Source organism: Salvelinus namaycush, chromosome 12, assembly GCF_016432855.1.
Source record: "Salvelinus namaycush isolate Seneca chromosome 12, SaNama_1.0, whole genome shotgun sequence".
Lineage (NCBI taxonomy): Eukaryota > Metazoa > Chordata > Actinopteri > Salmoniformes > Salmonidae > Salvelinus > Salvelinus namaycush.
This window is the reverse complement of record NC_052318.1, coordinates 33,038,837-33,056,581: the sequence shown is the minus strand read 5'-3', so window position 1 is coordinate 33,056,581 and position 17,745 is coordinate 33,038,837. Positions and strand designations below refer to the sequence as shown.

Sequence of the window (17,745 nt, the reverse complement as noted above, 5' to 3'; positions counted from 1 at the left end):
ATTAAAATAAACGCTTTGATCATTGATATTTAATAGGCTTTTATCAGAAGCTTTCAATAAAAACTCATAACGTATAGAGGTGCAAGTATTCCATATTATTATACATCTTGTGCTATTAAATTGATTATCTGTTATTTCAAATAAAAATACAAATACATTGCAACTGGCTCGTTCTTCTCTTTCATAATGTTAATTAACCAGATCAATTAATGTTTTATTGAATGCCTAAATCTTGCTTCCCAGAAGATTAGAATAAGAGAAGGAGATATTACAGTATCCTCGCTTCAGTTACGAGCGTCGTTTCCACTTGGCTGCGCTTGCTTGTATGATGGAGGCGTGAGCAACGACAAAGACGCGAGGGAAACATGGGCGAGAGGGAGAGAAAGAGGAGGGAGATACATACAGTGAACGTTCGTCTGATGAGGGGGAGGGGGAGAGGGAGAGGGAGGGGGAGCTTGCAAGCGCTTGTGTGACTCACAGATGGGTGGTAGCAGTCTAGAAGGAGAATGCGTGGACCGCACGGTGCGACTGGGAAATAAACCCACAGACGCCACTACATGCCTTCTATTTAGGATAGTATGAGATGAATTGGCGAGAGGGTCGCGGACGGTGCCACCAGAATCGTGCAGCAGCCTGACATGAGCTATTCGAGCGCACAACACAACAAGCACCAACCGCAGAGGAATGTCTATAACTCTATCCGACTCGAATCAAGCCACCCAGAAAATAACGTAGTCTCGGATCCGTTGGACCTCCTTCGTCGTTGTTATAAAACAGGAAAACGGATTACAGAACCAAACATTTGAGAATTTTGGGCTTGTTGGAGCGTTTCTTTTGTCAGGCGAGACCTGAAAAACTTATACAATGGCTCTGGTCATGGAGCCTGTGAGCAAGTGGAGTTCGAGTCAAGTGGTGGACTGGATGAAAGGTACGCCACGGTTTCAAGATGTGCATTAGATGTTGCCAATCAACCTGCACACAAAATGCTGTGAAATACATATTCTCTGTCCTCAAGTATAACGGCACCAAATGCGCCTAACTCCGATCAATAAACAGTGAGGCTAGTGCCATCACTGGCGACTAGGTGAAACAAAAACACCTGCTGGACCTCAGAAATAATGTATTAAATTATAATGGCAACAAATTGATAATCTATTATATTGTATTTACTATGTGGGCCATCTATACCACTAATGGAATTCAAATTGCAATTGAAATGTGGGCTGTGGAATTGGCAGTGATAGCACTGGTGGATGAGTTGGTTTATTGGTAATTGAAAGAGTTCTGTATGGAGGCAGTCTTTGTCTTTTAAATGGCATTTCAGATCGGTCTGAATATTGCCATTATGGGAGAAATGATGCACTGAAATAAAGGCATTGGGATGAATGACACGGAGGGGAAAGTATTTACAATAAAACATGTAGGTATTTGAAATGAAACATTTGATGGTTCCAGAATATGCAGAATATAATTATTGGAACAAACCGAAATGTCTATAAGAGAGACACTAATGTATCTAAAATACCTTATTTAATGTCTGTGGATGTGGAGCTGAGATAGTTGTTTGATTCTCTGAGTCCCATCGAAGTGAAAGTCAAAGATGGACTTTAGAGAATATATTACTAATAGCTATTACATCATCACTCTGGAGTGGATCTAGTGCATATACCAAATACATCAATTATTTATTAACTACATCCAAAAATACTATTTCAGATCTGCAACACAGGTGGTGGTAATAATGCAGTAATAGCTATATGTTAGATGAAGAATATAAGATGGATGTGGTGCTACTTCGAGTGATTCATATGAGAGATGTATTGTGTGTGAGGCAATGGATGAAGGTTGGCAGTAGGCCCATGTTGCTTTGGAGAGATGCTTAACCAGATGGTGGTAGTGCCCTATGTGCTTTTGAGCCACTGTGGCCTGCGGTAACTGCAGTTGGTAAGCCTATCTTTAACACTCACTAGGCTCCCTGGGCCCAGAACCTGTGGCTGGGCCAGCTCTCTGAGATCCAAGCTCAATTTCTTTCAGTCCTCATCACCTTCCCACTGGGCACACACTGGTTGAATCAACGTTGTTTCCACGTCATTTCAACAAAATTAAGTTGTACCAATGTGGAATAGACGTTGAATGGACTTCTGTGCCCGGTGGGTCTCCATCTCTTCCAATATGCAATCTCTTTCTCTTCTCTCCATCAGCTCTGAATATCATCATTATTATCCTTTTACTCTCTCTTCTGCCATTCCCTCTTACTCTTCCATTACATCCCTCTAATCCTCCTATTCCTCTTGTCTCTCCAAGCAAAAAAACACACACACACACACACACACACACACCACCTCAAATAGACGTTTTTCACCTCCCATCCTCTTCTTCCAATATGAATTGTATGAACTACTGACTCCAGGTTAGAATTAAGTGGAGCGGTAACACTTAATACACTTCTCAGACGTGTTTAGATAATGTAGGCCAAAAGGCATGCATATTCGGGGGGGTCATGCATATTCATTTGAGAGAGGGTATGTTTTCTGTCCATTCTATGTTATTGTTTACATTAATTGTGTGTTACTGTCATGTGTTTTGTGTGTATCACATGCCTGTGTATGTCTGTTTTCATATATGTCGTTATTACTGTGTAATGTGTTGTTTGTCTCTGCTGAGCAGAGTACTCATGTGGATGATTCTAACCTCGCAGTGATGCTCCAACCACTTGTTCATTTACTTATTCACGCCTCCACTGCCGGAAAACACACTCACTCAAAGATTCAGTCAATCTCCAAACGTACACAACAGCTCAGCTGGCTGACTGAGTGCCTGACTGCTGGGATCAGACACAAAGTAGTTCATGAGTTCAATACAATAGTACATAGTAGTCAAGGCGGTAGTGTGTGTGTGTGTGTGTGTGTGTGTGTGTGTGTGTGTGTGTGTGTGTGTGTGTGTGTGTGTGTGTGTGTGTGTGTGTGCGCATTTGCCCGGAGAAACAAGAGGAATAGGAGGATTAGAGGGATGTAATGGAAGAGTAAGAGGGAATGGCAGAAGAGAGAGTAAAAGGATAATAATGATGATATTTAGAGCTGATGGAGAGAAGATATTGCATATTGGAAGAGAAGGAGAGGAGATGAGGACTGGAAGAAACTGAGCTCGGATCTCAGAGAGCGGGCCCTAGAGTGGCCCAGCCACATCTGATGAGTGGAGCTGAGACAAGTTATAGGCCCAGAGCCTAGTAATGGGCATGTGAAGTGAGGGATGTAGGAAGACGCCACAGTAACAAAGGAAAGGAAATGGAGTTTGTGTGATCTTGTCTCGGATCCATTCTTATACTCCCCGTCGCAAGGGCCCACAGCATCTCCACCTCATCATTACCATTCAGAGGTTCCATTATTAGCATAGGGCTCAGTGATGTCACCTGAGGCCAAATAGGAGCACCCAGTGACCTTCCCATAATGCCACTCTCTGCATCCTCCTGGCGCTGTCCAAGCTCTCTACTCTCTTTGCACCTACAAAGACCTCTCCACTGAGAAACCCCTCCACTTATCCTCCACTTATTTTAAATGAAGGGTGAACTGTGCATTTTGCACATATCATTTATTTACACATGTATTGCATTTTAAACCAGGGGTTGGAATGTTCTGAACAGAACCACTATTGTTTTTGTTTCGTTCCACTCTTCCGACCAGCAAATAAAGTTCTGAACCATTTTTAACCCTCAAAAAGTACCGGTTTATATCATTCCTTTCTGTTCCTTTTTTAACCTGTGAAATATATATATATTTTACAATTATCTCATCAAATTACTTCACCAACCAGTGCAGATAGAGCAGGCAAGCTAGTTGATTACATGCGTGATGGACAGACAAGTGTAGCCTATGGCGCAAGATGCCACTGAAAAATGCCTGGAATGTAAAATAATGATATTAACTGGTTCCCATGCCTTTAAAATAATGTTTCTGTTCTAGAACAGTATGGATAACTTTTGTTCCAGGTTCCGTTTCTGTTCCTTAATTTTTTTTGTTCTTTTCCAGTTTTCGGTTCTGTTCCCTGAACCGGGTTCCAACCCCTGGTTTAGAAAGCTGCAAATACTTGGCTAATGTTCAAGCTAAGGGTTTTATGAAAATATTTAAAAAAAATCTTAAATATGTTATGTTCACACAAACACCTGCCATACATTTGTGCTAAAGGCAATTACTGAGAAGATTGTCAAGCTAGCTAAGCTGTAATGCACTACCCTAGCAGAATCATGTCGAAAATTAGACCAATTTCCTCACTTGTGTTGCATAACATTTCATGCATTTGATGTTTGAATATTATTATGTGATTAAAAAACATGAGCTGGCGCACACCCAGAAAAATGTGTTTGTGTGGAGGTGCTGACTAACGGCGAATAAACTTTAAACTATCAAAATAAAGAAAGTCACACACTGGCCCTGAGGAAGGCACAGCGATGCCGAAACGTTGGTAAATACCCATTCAATTGCTGGTTTATACATGGAGTGTGCGACTTTCTTTATTTTGATAGTTTATGTATAGACTATAGAGTATGTGTGTACACATTTACAGCATGTTTCTCTGGTTAAAGTGTGGTTATCGGGCCTCCTGGGTGGCGCAGTGGTCTAGGGCACTGCATCGCAGCGCTAGCTGTGCCACCAGAGATTCTGGGTTCGCGCCCGGGCTCTGTCGCAGCCGGCCGCGACCGGGAGGTTCGTGGGGCGACGCACAATTGGCCTAGCGTCGTCCGGGTTAGGGAGGGTTTGGCCGGTAGGGATATCCTTGTCTCATTGCTCACCAGTGACTCCTGTGGCGGGCTGGGCGCAGTGCGCGCTAACCAAGGTTGCCAGGTGCACGGTGTTTCCTCTGACACATTGGTGCGGCTGGCTTCCGGGTTGGATGCGCGCTGTGTTAAGAAGCAGTGCGGCTTGGTTGGGTTGTGTTTCGGAGGATGCATGGCTTTCGACCTTCGTCTCTCCCGAGCCCGTACGGGAGTTGTAGAGATGAGACCAGATAGTAATTACTAACACAATTGGATACCACGAAAATGGGGAGAAAAAGGGGATAAAATGTATTTAAAAAAAAAAGTATTTAAAAAAATAAATGATGTAGATTAGCATAGTGCCCCTCCCCTACAAAGCCAACACAATAATGTATCACAGCACTAAACACAACTTACTCACCGCAGCCTCAATTACTAGCAGATTAATAGTCTCTTAATCAGATCTCTCATCTCATCTCTCTCTGTGTCTCTCTGTGTGCTCTTCCCAGTCAGGGTGGCTGTCTGTCTCATCCATTGGTCTCATCACAAAGAATAGCTCTGTTTGTTTAGGGAGGCCAGGCCAGTTGATTAAGGGGGAATTTCTCTGCAAAGTGGGGGGAAGGCTCTATGCAAAGTGGGGTAAAGCAAGGCTAGTTTGTTATAGAAGGGTTGCTCTGCCCATTTAGAATGACAAAGCCCATCTCTGAATTGAGGTGTAATATAGGTGTTTAGAACAGATTACTGTGTTTATGTAGGGAGATAGCTCTGTTATCTGGCGAGGCAGAGCATTCATACTTTAGACAATGTCCCAGCTTGTTTTGGTGGGAAGACGTTAGAAGGGTCTTTTCTATCTCTCTACCTTTTCACTTACATGTTTAGTTACAGTATTGTTGTCTTGTTGTCTTGCAGGAGCCACTACTCCAAACCCCACTGCATGGTTTCTATAGCAACATGGGGATTTCTTCATTGACAAATGCTTCTTGATTAACTGGGTAAAGAGGCTGATTTGTTAAGCCCTTAAATTGTATGCAAAGCCATGGAACTCTCCTCTTTCTGCTTCTCCACAATTTCTCTGCCAGCTGAACTTGAGCCGAATGCTTCATTAGGTCCAGGCCCGAGAACACACTGAGATTGAATCAAAAGGAGGAGATGAGGGCTCCACAGCCTTCTTTGTGGGAGGCTGACCGAGGGAGGAGAAAGGGGAGAAAGAGTGTGGGAGGGTGGATGAGAGTGGATGAGGGAGAGATTGAGAAACACTGAGACGGAGAGAGATGAGGAAAATTGTATATGTGTGTTTAAACATGTATATGTGTGTTTACGTGTGTGTGTGTGTGTGTGTGTGTGTGTGTGTGTGTGTGTGTGTGTGTGTGTGTGTGTGTGTGTGTGTGTGTGTGTTTTTATATGTGTATCGGCATCTTAGCCAATGTGAGGACAATGTCACCATCCATGAAGAGCGGGGGGGGGGCGTTCCCATGACAACATCAAGCTCTGCCAAGTAGGTCTGCCCCTATTTGAGACAACGGTCCTTGAGATGAGATCCATGATGTGTGTGTGTGTGTGTGTGTGTGTGTGTGTGTGTGTGTGTGTGTGTGTGTGTGTGTGTGTGTGTGTGTGTGTGTGTGTGTGTGTGTGTGTGTGTGTGTGTGTGTGTGTGTGTGTGTGTGTGTGTCAGTGCTGGAGCGAATGTGTGTGTCTGTGTGAGTGTTGAGTCCAGATTTAGACAGACAGTGACAGATAGCGTTTGTACAGCTGTGAATGAAAGCTTTCAGAGATAATGACAGAGATGGTGCTATCGTTGTGTTTGTATGCCAGTGAGATAGGAGGATCAGTTTGAACAGCTCCTCTGTTCAAACTGGGGAGGGAAGGATGGAAGGAGGGAAGGATGGAAGGATGGAAGGAGGGAAGGAGGGAAGTATGGTACTGTGTTTCAAGTGGGTTTAGTGTGGGGCTAAATGTTTACTCATGAAAGACCTGTGCCAACTGTTGGTTATGAGTGGGCTGTAAGTGTGCAGTAAATGTGAGAGTGTTTGAATGTGTCATGGTCTTAATAAAGATATTATACTTTTTGTGTAGTTCTTTGTGTGGAAAGAACTACACAATAATAGTAGGATGGTTGTATGTAATGGTATGCGTAGGGGTTATGTGTATGTAATGGTATGTGGAAAGGATTGGTTGTTTGTGGGTTGTACATACCACTGTAATTTGTTGGACATGTGTGGAGGTCTGTGTGACGTGGTTGATTAAAGCTTGGTGAGTCTGTGTGTGTATATCTGTTCAGCGATGCCCAGAAAGGCACTATGTTCATCTCTGAGATCTCTGTTTGTCCATTTTCGTTAAACCAAGCACTGGCACACACTCACAGGCTGCAGTTTCAAAGCCCAGAAATGAGAGACACAAACACACACACAGTCAGAGATAGAGAGAGAGAGTGGGGGGGAAGAGACAAGGTGGAGCGATAGAGTCACTGTAAACCCCTCAGGACTGCAGAGCTGAACTGATAAGAGGGAGTTTCTTCACACAGCCCTGACCAGATAATATAACATCTTCACACACAATATTTAGACTGATGCCTGTGAGGGACTGAGGTTGTTGGAGCTTACATCTGAAACACACTGCCTGCATTGGTCTTGGTAATAATCTGGATAGATGGAGTTGATACCAAGATTATTGTTACTTAAATGATATTATGTTGTCTCTCAAAATAATATGCTATATATGCTATTTTTCAATTATACATGAATCAATACTTGTGTATAAAGTAGTAGCAGATAGCAGCAGAGAGGAGTAAGCCAATACAAATCTGTTTACCTGAATATATCCCTATGTAATGAGAGTTTTCACCTTGTCATTTCCTCCTCTCCCTCCAGGGCTGGATGACTGTCTGCTGCAATACATTAAGACGTTTGAGAGAGAGAAGGTGGGAGGAGACCAGCTGCTTCGTATCACCCATCAGGAGCTGGAGGACCTGGGAGTCACCCGCATCGGACACCAGGAGCTCATCCTGGAGGCTGTGGACCTACTCTGTGCTCTGGTGAGTCCTCCATCCCTTTCACTCAGTCATTTCATTCCCCTCCAGAGCAGGGGTCTTCAACCTTTTCTTACCCAGGGACTCCCGTCATATGTTACCAAACTTATCATCAGGTGAATGATAATGGCAAGGCGAAGTAATCAACATTTATTTTTAAAATGGATAGATATGGTAGATTGTTTTCACTATTTTGACCTCCCCACACTATAATTGGAAGATGAAGTGTAAACTCTCAACTGCCTATTAGCTAGAAAGTTAAAAATAGCAGCTGCTTAGAGCTAAAATAGCAGCTGTTTAACTGGTTAAACAAAGGTTAGCCATGTTTTTGCAAAAATGATTTACCAAGTCAAGAAAGCTTACCACCAACCAGTAGCACTTGCCACACTGGTAGCCTATTCGCAGGGGCTTTTTCAAAGTCTATGTCAGATACTCTAGTGATTGTAATTTGCTCAATATTAGGAGTTGAGAGTCATTGAGGACCGATGAACCCACCAATGAGTGTGAATCAAGTCAGGAAGTCAGAGAACCATCCAGAGACCAACTCAAAAAGTCTAGGTCTAGGCTTAATCTGTGTCCGGGAAACCAACCCTTTATTTTTGGGCCATAGTGAAGACCCCTTTTTAGAGAGGTCAGACAGGCAGCTGGCGTAGGGCTTAACTGTAAGAGTCTTTACAGTTTAGGAGTGAAGTGTTGGGATATGTTAAAGCATTTCTGCGCTGACAGCATTTCAGACTCTTGTTCCATCTTGTATGTTTTGTTTGTCTGACGTCTGTGTCCATTTTAGGACATTGTATCATTCAATATTCCCTTCAGGTTGGATTTTCTTTCTGATTATTGATAATTAGTTGTTGACATATTCACAGTTGGCTAATATCTATTTTAGGCTGACAAGTGTTGTGACAGATCAGGTAATTGCCCTGTTTGTCAGTTAATTTCACTTGTTCCATCTGTATGCTGGAGGGATAGTCACTCACAGAAAATAAACATTGATAATCTCTGATAATCCCCTGGACTAATTTTCCGTTCTCTCTGCCACCCCACACATACTGTACAGACACAATCACACCAGCTTCTAGGGTGGTTTGGGTGGGTGTGACACATGGATGATAAAGAACGATGACCAACAGAAAATAATAGATATAGAGAAAGAGGGGGAGCTAGAGGATGAGAGAGAAGAGAGAGGATCCGAGTAAAGATTGAGTGGGTGAGATTGATGGGAATAAAGGGAAACGAGTGAGGCGGGATATCTATTTAACTAACTATTTAGCAGCCTTATGGCTTGGGGGCAGAAGCTGTTCAGGTTCCTGTTGGTTCCAGACTTGGTGACTTAGTTGGTACCATTTGCCAAGCGGTAGTAGAGAGAACAGTCTATGACTTGGGTGGCTGGAGTCTTTGACAATTTTTAGGGCATTCCTCTGACACGGCCTTGTGCTTGAGCTCGGCCCTAGTGATGTAGTGGGCTGTACGAACTCTCTCTGTAGCGCCTTGCGGTCGGATGCCAAGCAGTTGCCATACCAAGCAGTGATGCAGCCAGTCAAGAAGCAGTTGTAGACGGTTTAAATGGTGCAGTTGTAGAACTGAGGATCTGAGGGCCCATGCTGAATCTTTTCCGCCTCCCGAGGGGGATGAGGCATTGTCATGCCCTCTTCACGACTGTGTTGGTGGACACAGAGAAACTTGAAGCTCTCAACCTGCTCCATTACAGCCCCATCAATGTCCATGAGGGCGTGTTCGGTCCTCTGTTTCCTGTAGTCCACGATCAGCTCCTTTGTCTTGCTGATGTTGAGGGAGAGATTGTTGTCCTGACACCACACTGCTAGGTCTCTGAACTCCCTGTAGGCTGTCTCATAGACTGTTCTCTCTGCTACCACATGGCAAGCGGTACAGATGCACCAAATCTGGAACCAACAGGACCCTGAACAGCTTTTACTCCCAAGCCATAGGACTGCTAAATAGTTAGTTAAATAGATAACAAATACAGTTGAAGTCAGAAGTTTACATACACCTTAGCCAAATGCATTTAAACTCAGTTTTTCACATTCCTGACTTTTAATCCTAGTAAAGATTCCCTGTCTTAGGTCAGTTAGGATCACCACTTTATTTTATGAATGTGAAATGTCAGAATAATAGTAGAGAGAATGATTTATTTCAGCTTTTATTTCTTTCATCACATTCCCAGTGGGTCAGAAGTTTACATACAGTCAATTAGTATTTGGTTGCATTTCCTTTAAATTGTTTAACTTGGGTCAAATGTTTCGGGTAGCCTTCCACAAGCTTCCCACAAAAAGTTGGGTGAATTTTGGCCCATTCCTCCTGACAGAGCTGGTGTCACTGAGTCAGGTTTGTAGGCCTCCTTGCTCGCACTCGCTTTTTCAGTTCTGCCAACAAGTTTTCTATAGGAGGGATGTCAGGGCTTTGTGAAGGCCACTCCAATACCTTGACTTTGTTGTCCTTAAGCCATTTTGCCACAACTTTGAAAGTATGCTTATGGCATTTGTCCATTTGGAAGACCCATTTGCGACCAAGCTTTAACTTCTTGACTGATGTCTTGAGATGTTGCTTCAATATATCCACATAAATTTCCCTTCCTCACGATGCCATCTATTTTGTGAAGTGCACCAGTCCCTCCTGCAAGTTATGTTGATATAGGACTCATTTTACTGTGGATATAGATACTTTTGTACCGGTTTCCTCCAGCATCTTCACAAGGTCCTTTGCTGTTGTTCTGGGATTGATTTGCACTTTTCGCACCAAAGTACATTCATCTCTAGGAGACAGAATGCGTCTCCTTACTGAGCGGTATGACGGCTGCGTGGTCCCATGGTGTTTATACTTGCGTACTATTGTTTGTACAGATGAACGTGGTACCTTCAGGCATTTGGAAATTGCTCCCAAGGATGAACCAGACTTGTGGAGGTCTCCAATTTATTTTCTGAGGTCTTGGCTGATTTCTTTAGATTTTCCCATGACATCAAGCAAAGAGGCACTGAGTTGAAAGGTAGGCCTTGAAATACATCCACAGGTACACCTCCAATTGACTCAAATGATGTCAATTAGCCTATCAGAAGCTTCTAAAGCCATGACATCATTTTCTGGAATTTTCCAAGCTGTTTAAAGGCACAGTCAACTTAGTGTATGTAAACTTCTGACCCACTGCAATTGTGATACAGTGAATTATAAGTGAAATAATCTGTCTGTAAACAATTGTTGGAAAAATTACTTGTGTCATGCACAAAGTAGATGTCCTAGCAGACTTGCCAAAACTATAGTTTGTTAACAAGAAATGTGTGGAGTGGTTGAAAAACGAGTTTTAATGACTCCAACCTAAGTGTATGTAAACTTCCGACGTCAACTCTAGTTACCCGGGCTATTTGCATTTACCCTTTTTGCACAAACTCTTCTGACTCATCACATACGCTGCTGTTACTGTTTATTATGCACTGAGTGTACAAACCATTAGGAACATGACATAGCCTGACCAGGTGAATCAGGTGAAATCTATGATCCCTTACTGATGTCACATGTTAAATCCACTTCAATCAGTGTAGATGAAGGGGAGGAGACAGGTTAAAGAAGGATTTTTAAGCCTTGAGACATGGATTGTGTATGTGTGCCATTCAGAGGGTGAATGGGCAAGACAAAATATTTAAGTGCCTTTGATCGGGATATGGTACTGTAGTAGGTGCCAGGCGCCCCGGTTTGTGTCAAGAATTGCAACACTGCTGTGTTTTTCACACTCAACAATTTCCTGTGTGTATGAAGAATGGTCCACCACCCAAAGGACATCCAGCCAACTTGACATATCTGTGAGAAGCATTGGCGTCAACATGGGCCAGCATCCATGTGGAACGCTTTCGACACCTTTTAGAGTCCATGTCCCAATGAATTGAGGCTTTTCTGAGGGAAAAAGAGAGGGGTTCAATTCAATATTAGGAAGGTTCCTAATGTTTGGTATGCTCAGTGTATATCCTGTTGCTTAGTCACTTTATCCCTACCTATATGTACATATCTACCTCAATTACCTCATACCCCTTGACATCGACTCGGTACTGGTACCCCATGTATATAGCCAAGTTATCGTTACTCATTGTGTAGTTATTCCTTGTGTTATTATTTTTCAATTTTTTATTATTATTATTATTATTATTTTTTGTCTCTGCATTGTTGGGAAGGGCCCGTAAATAAGCATTTCACTGTTAGTCAACACCTGTTGTTTACAAAGCATGGTGAGAGGGAACGAGGGATGAGAGAGAGAGAGAGAGGAGGGGATAGAGAGAGAGAGGAGGGAATAGAGAGGGAGAGAGGAGGGGATAGAGAGAGAGGAGGGAATAGAGAGAGAGAGAGGAGGGGATAGAGAGAGAGGAGGGAATAGAGAGAGGGGGGGGGTAGAGGATGGGATTGAGAGAGAGGAGGGAATAGAGAGAGAGGGGAGGGAATAGAGCGAGGAGGGGATAGAGAGAGAGGAGGGGATAGAGAGAGAGGAGGGGATAGAGAGAGAGGAGGGGATAGAGAGAGAGGAGGGGATAGAGAGAGAGGAGGGGATAGAGAGAGAGGAGGGGATAGAGAGAGGGGGGGGTAGAGGATGGGATTGAGAGCGAGGAGGGGATAGAGAGAGAGGAGGGGATAGAGAGAGAGAGGAGGGGATAGAGAGAGAGGAGGGAATAGAGAGAGAGGAGGGAATAGAGAGAGAGGGGGGAGAGAGAGAGAGGGTGGGATAGAGAGAGAGGAGGGGATAGAGAGAGAGAGGAGGGGATAGAGAGATAGAGGAGGGAATAGAGAGAGAGGGGAGGGAATAGAGAGGAAGAGAGGAGGGGATAGAGAGGGAGAGAGGAGGGGATAGAGAGAGAGGAGGGAATATAGAGAGAGGGTGGGAATAGATAGGGAGAGAGGAGGGGATAGAGAGGGAGAGAGGAGGGGATAGAGAGAGAGGGGGGAATAGAGAGAGAGAGGGGGATATAGAGAGAGGATGGGATAGAGAGAGAGAGAGAGAGGAGGGGATAGAGAGAGAGAGAGGAGGGGATAGAGAGAGGGAGGGGATAGAGAGGGAGAGGAGGGGATAGATAGGGAGAGGAGGGGATAGAGAGAGAGAGAGAGAGAGAGGAGGGAATAGAGGGAGAGGAGGGGATAGAGAGAGAGAGGAGGGGATAGAGAGGGAGAGAGGAGGGGATAGAGAGAGAGGAGGGAATATAGAGAGAGGGGTGGGAATAGATAGGGAGAGAGGATGGGATAGATAGAGAGAGAGGATGGAATAGAGAGAGGAGGGAATGGAGAGAGAGAGAGGAGGGGATAGAGAGAGGAGGGGATAAAGTCAGCAGTCAGAGGTCACAGATGTTATCTGAAGCCCACTCATCCTCCCTAGACGTACGGGTAAGCTCGCCTTCACTCCCAAAGCCCCTTATGTAACTGGGATTTGGTTAAGTCAGTCAGTCAGGCACAGTCAGGCACAGTCAGGCACTGTATTAAATATGATTACTCATCGGCCAGCCCCCCTCCAAGAAACCCTCTCATGACACACGCCCACAGGCCCCCACGTGCAGCGGGGCATTGTGGGTAGCGGGTAATGAGTTTTCTGGTTTCCCCACACATGCGAGGTGACAGCTGGAGGGGGAGTGGGGGGCGGGTCTGATGGGTCACTGGTTCTGTTAGATCCTCGCATGTTTGTCACACAGTGAGGCAGGCATAAGCAGGCAGGCTAGACTCCCTGTGAGCCCCTGTCAGTATGACTGGCTTTTTATTTACCACACTTTTAATCCCTTACTTTATCTGCCTGTATGGAAAGAAACATGTTACAGTGAATTGTGTGTTTATGCCACATTCCCTTCCTTTGAATGAGGGTGAACAGTGTTAACGTGAAAGGGAGTTTAAGGAGCATTTTTATGATTACTGTTGACTTGATTATCTAAACAACATTGTCATACAGTATATTTACAGCTTTTGAGAAAGTTAGTAATGTCACGACTTCCGCCGGAGTCGGTCCCTCTCCTTGTTCGAGCGGCGTTCGGCGGTCGACGTTACCGGCCTTCTAGCCATCGCCGATCCACTTTTCATTTTCCATTTGTTTTGTCTTAGTTTTCTACACACGTGGTTTCAATTCCACCATTACATGTTCATTATTCCTCTGGTTTCCCCCATGTTTGTGTGCGTGTTTGTTCTATTGTTCAGGCTGTTTCTGACGGCTGGTATTTTGTTGCCGGGTTTTGTTATTTACGCCCGTTTATTTTGTGGAAACGATATTCTTCCCGCACCGTGGTATTGTGTTTATACTGGTGTATCTTGTATTAAATACCTTGTCCACGCATCTCAGCTCTCCTGCGCCTGACTCTTTTCACCATAACCCACAGCCTTGACAAGTAACTCCTTCTCCTTTAGTTGCCTTCACATGTAAAGGATGTGACTTACTGGTTAGTGTGCACTTTGTTCTACACACACTATAGTCAAGATCTTCTTTGGCAAAATGCACTCCATGTCAGTGAACTTCCTGTAATTGTGTAATATATTGGCTCTGAAGTTTCTGTAGTTTGTTTTGAATTGATATCGACAGGTTAAAACCAGTTGAGACGCACCATCTCCTCTTCATGAGGGTTCTGTAGAAACATACAACAACAGAAATCATCCAAAATCCCAAATAAAACAACAATAACACCCCTGTAATAAATGATAATGACAACGAGAGTCGACCAAATCCTCCCCCTCTCTCTCTCTCTCTCTCTCTCTCTCTCTCTCTCTCTCTCTCTCTCTCTCTCTCAGAACTACGGTCTGGAGACAGAGAATCTGAAGACTCTATCCCACAAGCTGAATGCCTCAGCCAAGAACCTGCAGAACTTCATCACAGGAAGGCGTCGCAGTGGCCACTATGACGGCCGCGCCACCCACAAGCTGCCCAACGACTTCCTCACCTCTGTGGTGGACCTCATTGCTGCAGCCAAGAGCCTGCTGGCATGGCTGGATAGGTGAGATTTGCAAAGAGCTACAGTACACACACACACACACACACACACAAACACACACACACACACACACACACACACACACACACACACACACACACACACACACACACACACACACACACACACACACACACACACACACACACACACACACACACACACACACACACACACACACACACACATGTAATCGCATACATAATTTTTCACTTCAAAATAAATCATTCAACTGAATGTTGTTGGTGGCAAGTGATTCTCTTTACTGTGTAATTTATCTCACCTGTGGTAAGTTTCAGGTGCCTACAGGGTAGAAAAGCCATTCCACCAGTTTTGAAAAGAGGAAACAGAACATTCTGCTCCATTGCACTTCATTATAAAGTGCAATAATATATTTGACAGCATCTGTACACACTGTACATGCTCAGAGACACACTATCATACACAGACCACTCTCAAAGGTTGTTTTTCAAATCACACAGTTCCCTATGTAATGCACTACTTTTGTCCAGGCCAGTGGCGGTTTTAACATGTGAATCTTGGTGGGGCAAACAAAAAATATGTGGGATGCATGCCAGCAAAGCCACAACACAACACTAAAGAATACATTAATTGCACTCAAACAGTGGCCACAAACTGTTAGGGCCTGCATGATGCTGTCCCAACAGCAGTCCCAACACCTTAGGCCTGCTACAGTTCATTCAGCCTCATTTACTGCCTTTTAAAAAACAGAGCTGATATGGATGACTTGCTTAAACAAATATGGTTTCTACTGACAGTTGAGATGTACAAACTATGGCATAAGAGGACGACAAGTGGATAAGAGGCAATCCATAATTTCGATTAAGACAATAATGAGTGAGAGACGACAGACTAAAAGGAAAGGGGTATATCTAGTCAGTTGTACAACTGAATGCATTCAACTGAAATCTGAATAAGAGAGGTGCGTAGGGCTGCCTTAATCGACATCCACGTCTTAAGTGCCTTGCTCAGGGGCAAAACAACAGATTTTTACCTTGTCAGCTCGGGGATTCGATCCAGCAACCTTTTGGCTACTGGCCCAACGATCTAGGCTACCTGCTGCCACGTAGTCAATATAACTATTTGTTCAGCATTTTTGAAATGTACAGTGACAGAATTCAGAACATAGGCCGTTCTTACATATAAACAGACAATGAAAGCTCTTACAATATTTGATGAATACATTTCTCTTAAACAGGTGATAGGCAAACAAGCACACACCGGCCACGAACGATGTGTTTACAAAACCGCGTTGGTGAAAATTGACCAAATGATTAGGGTGAAGCACATGGGCAACTAACAGCTTACCACACAACATACATTTAGTATTACTCTCTCAGCTGCAGTATACATATCTCCCTGGCGTATTACATAATTTATGCAGCAGCATACAAGACATTTTTGGACTCACCTTGGCTTGTGATTTGCTCACTTAAACATGAAGATGACGCGGCGGTTTTGTCATCAATTTTGTCATCAAAGTCTGGCATTCTCTGGATTTATGGTAGGAACTCGGAAAAGAAAACACACAGCCACTCGATTGAATAGCAGGCTACTGTTACTTATTGCTTTGCACTGCTTGCAGTTAGCCACTGATTCCTTCCAAAAGACTCATTGTTTTATTTGCGATTTCCAACTTGTTGTGTAATCTTTATTTCCAATGGTCGATGAGCACCGATACGTTTTATCCATAATTTCTCTTCATTATTTCTCTTCATATGACAAGGATTAAAAATAATTTGCCAGTAGATTGTTGATTCATGATAATGACTGCTAGCTAAGACTTTTAAAGTCCAATCAAAGCTACTGTAGATATAACGGGATTTGATGTCATTCTGTCTGTGGCCAATGATCTTGAGCCTTCTTGGATGGGCACTTCTAATATAACTCTATAGCAGAACCCAAGGGGCAAAAACTTTCGAGCTCTAACCTTAGAATTGGGGGTGACGTACTGTCCCATGAGTGACAGAAAACTGAGCCAATCATGCTGGCTACCCCCACCACCACAGAAAGCACTGAGCTAAGCTGAAACACCTGCATTTTGGAGCTGCCTTACTCAAGAAAACAAAAAAGAGACCATGTTTGTATGCAGCTTTATTATTAACTCGGTTCAATTTTTGTTTATTTACATTGTTTGCAAATTGATATGTGACATGTAAATGCCAAAATAACAAGCAAAACAGGCAAGCCCCCCCCCCAATTTTTTTTTTGCCCCACCTGACCTGAATGACGAGTCGCCACTGGTCCAGACCCATAGGGTGTCATATGAATATTTACCCATAATTAATTCAGAGGTCAAGGGTCAGAGATGGCTCACTGGGTAGCAGACAGACAGGGTCTGTTTTCGACCACTCAAAAGTCTATGTCCTTACATAATCTCCATGAGCAATCAGCTGACGAACAAAGGATGAGTAAAGCTTTTATGTAAGGGTTGTTTTTGAGAGGTTGGCCATGAGAGCTGTTAAGAGCTGCTGTGTATCCTCCTCAGGTCCTCTATGAGTTGCTGCTAGACAGTGTGTCTGTGTGTGTGTTTGTGCGTGTGGACCAGCGTGTGGGTGGGTGTATTAAGACTATCATATGCAGTAGACAAACTTGTATGAAAGCTGCATTATTAGTTTGATTCCCTAGACTTGCACTCTAGTTTAAGAACTGAACAATACCAGCTTCATAGATAACTGTCATTGTCATATATAATATGACACACGATACACACATCATATTCACCCACATGCATTGTCCACTCAAAGGGATCCGAATGAAGAATGATCTAATGGTTCATTCCAGGTGCTACTTCTTTTTCAGGTCTCCGTTCGCAGCAGTGGCAGACTACTCCATGACAAGAAACAATGTGATTCAGCTGTGTCTAGAGCTCACCACGATTGTACAGCAGGCAAGCCATCAAACACAGTCCCATATACAGCTGTACCACTAGCTAGCATTAACCACTGTTATAACAAACATGTCTCAAAGGCCTTTTTAAATTGAGTTAGTCAACACAG

General features: G+C 43.7%; 1 protein-coding gene across 1 annotated transcript in view; it reads left to right on the top strand.

Moving 5' to 3' along the window:
• The first annotated feature begins 864 nt into the window (after window positions 1-864).
• The window catches only part of LOC120057485 (connector enhancer of kinase suppressor of ras 2-like), a 52,764-nt gene continuing 35,883 nt past the window's right edge, over window positions 865-17,745 (top strand). The window contains 4 exon segments of the mRNA XM_039006089.1: window positions 865-928; window positions 7,618-7,781; window positions 14,526-14,728; window positions 17,549-17,636. Of these exon segments, the coding sequence (XP_038862017.1) occupies window positions 865-928; window positions 7,618-7,781; window positions 14,526-14,728; window positions 17,549-17,636 (519 nt within the window).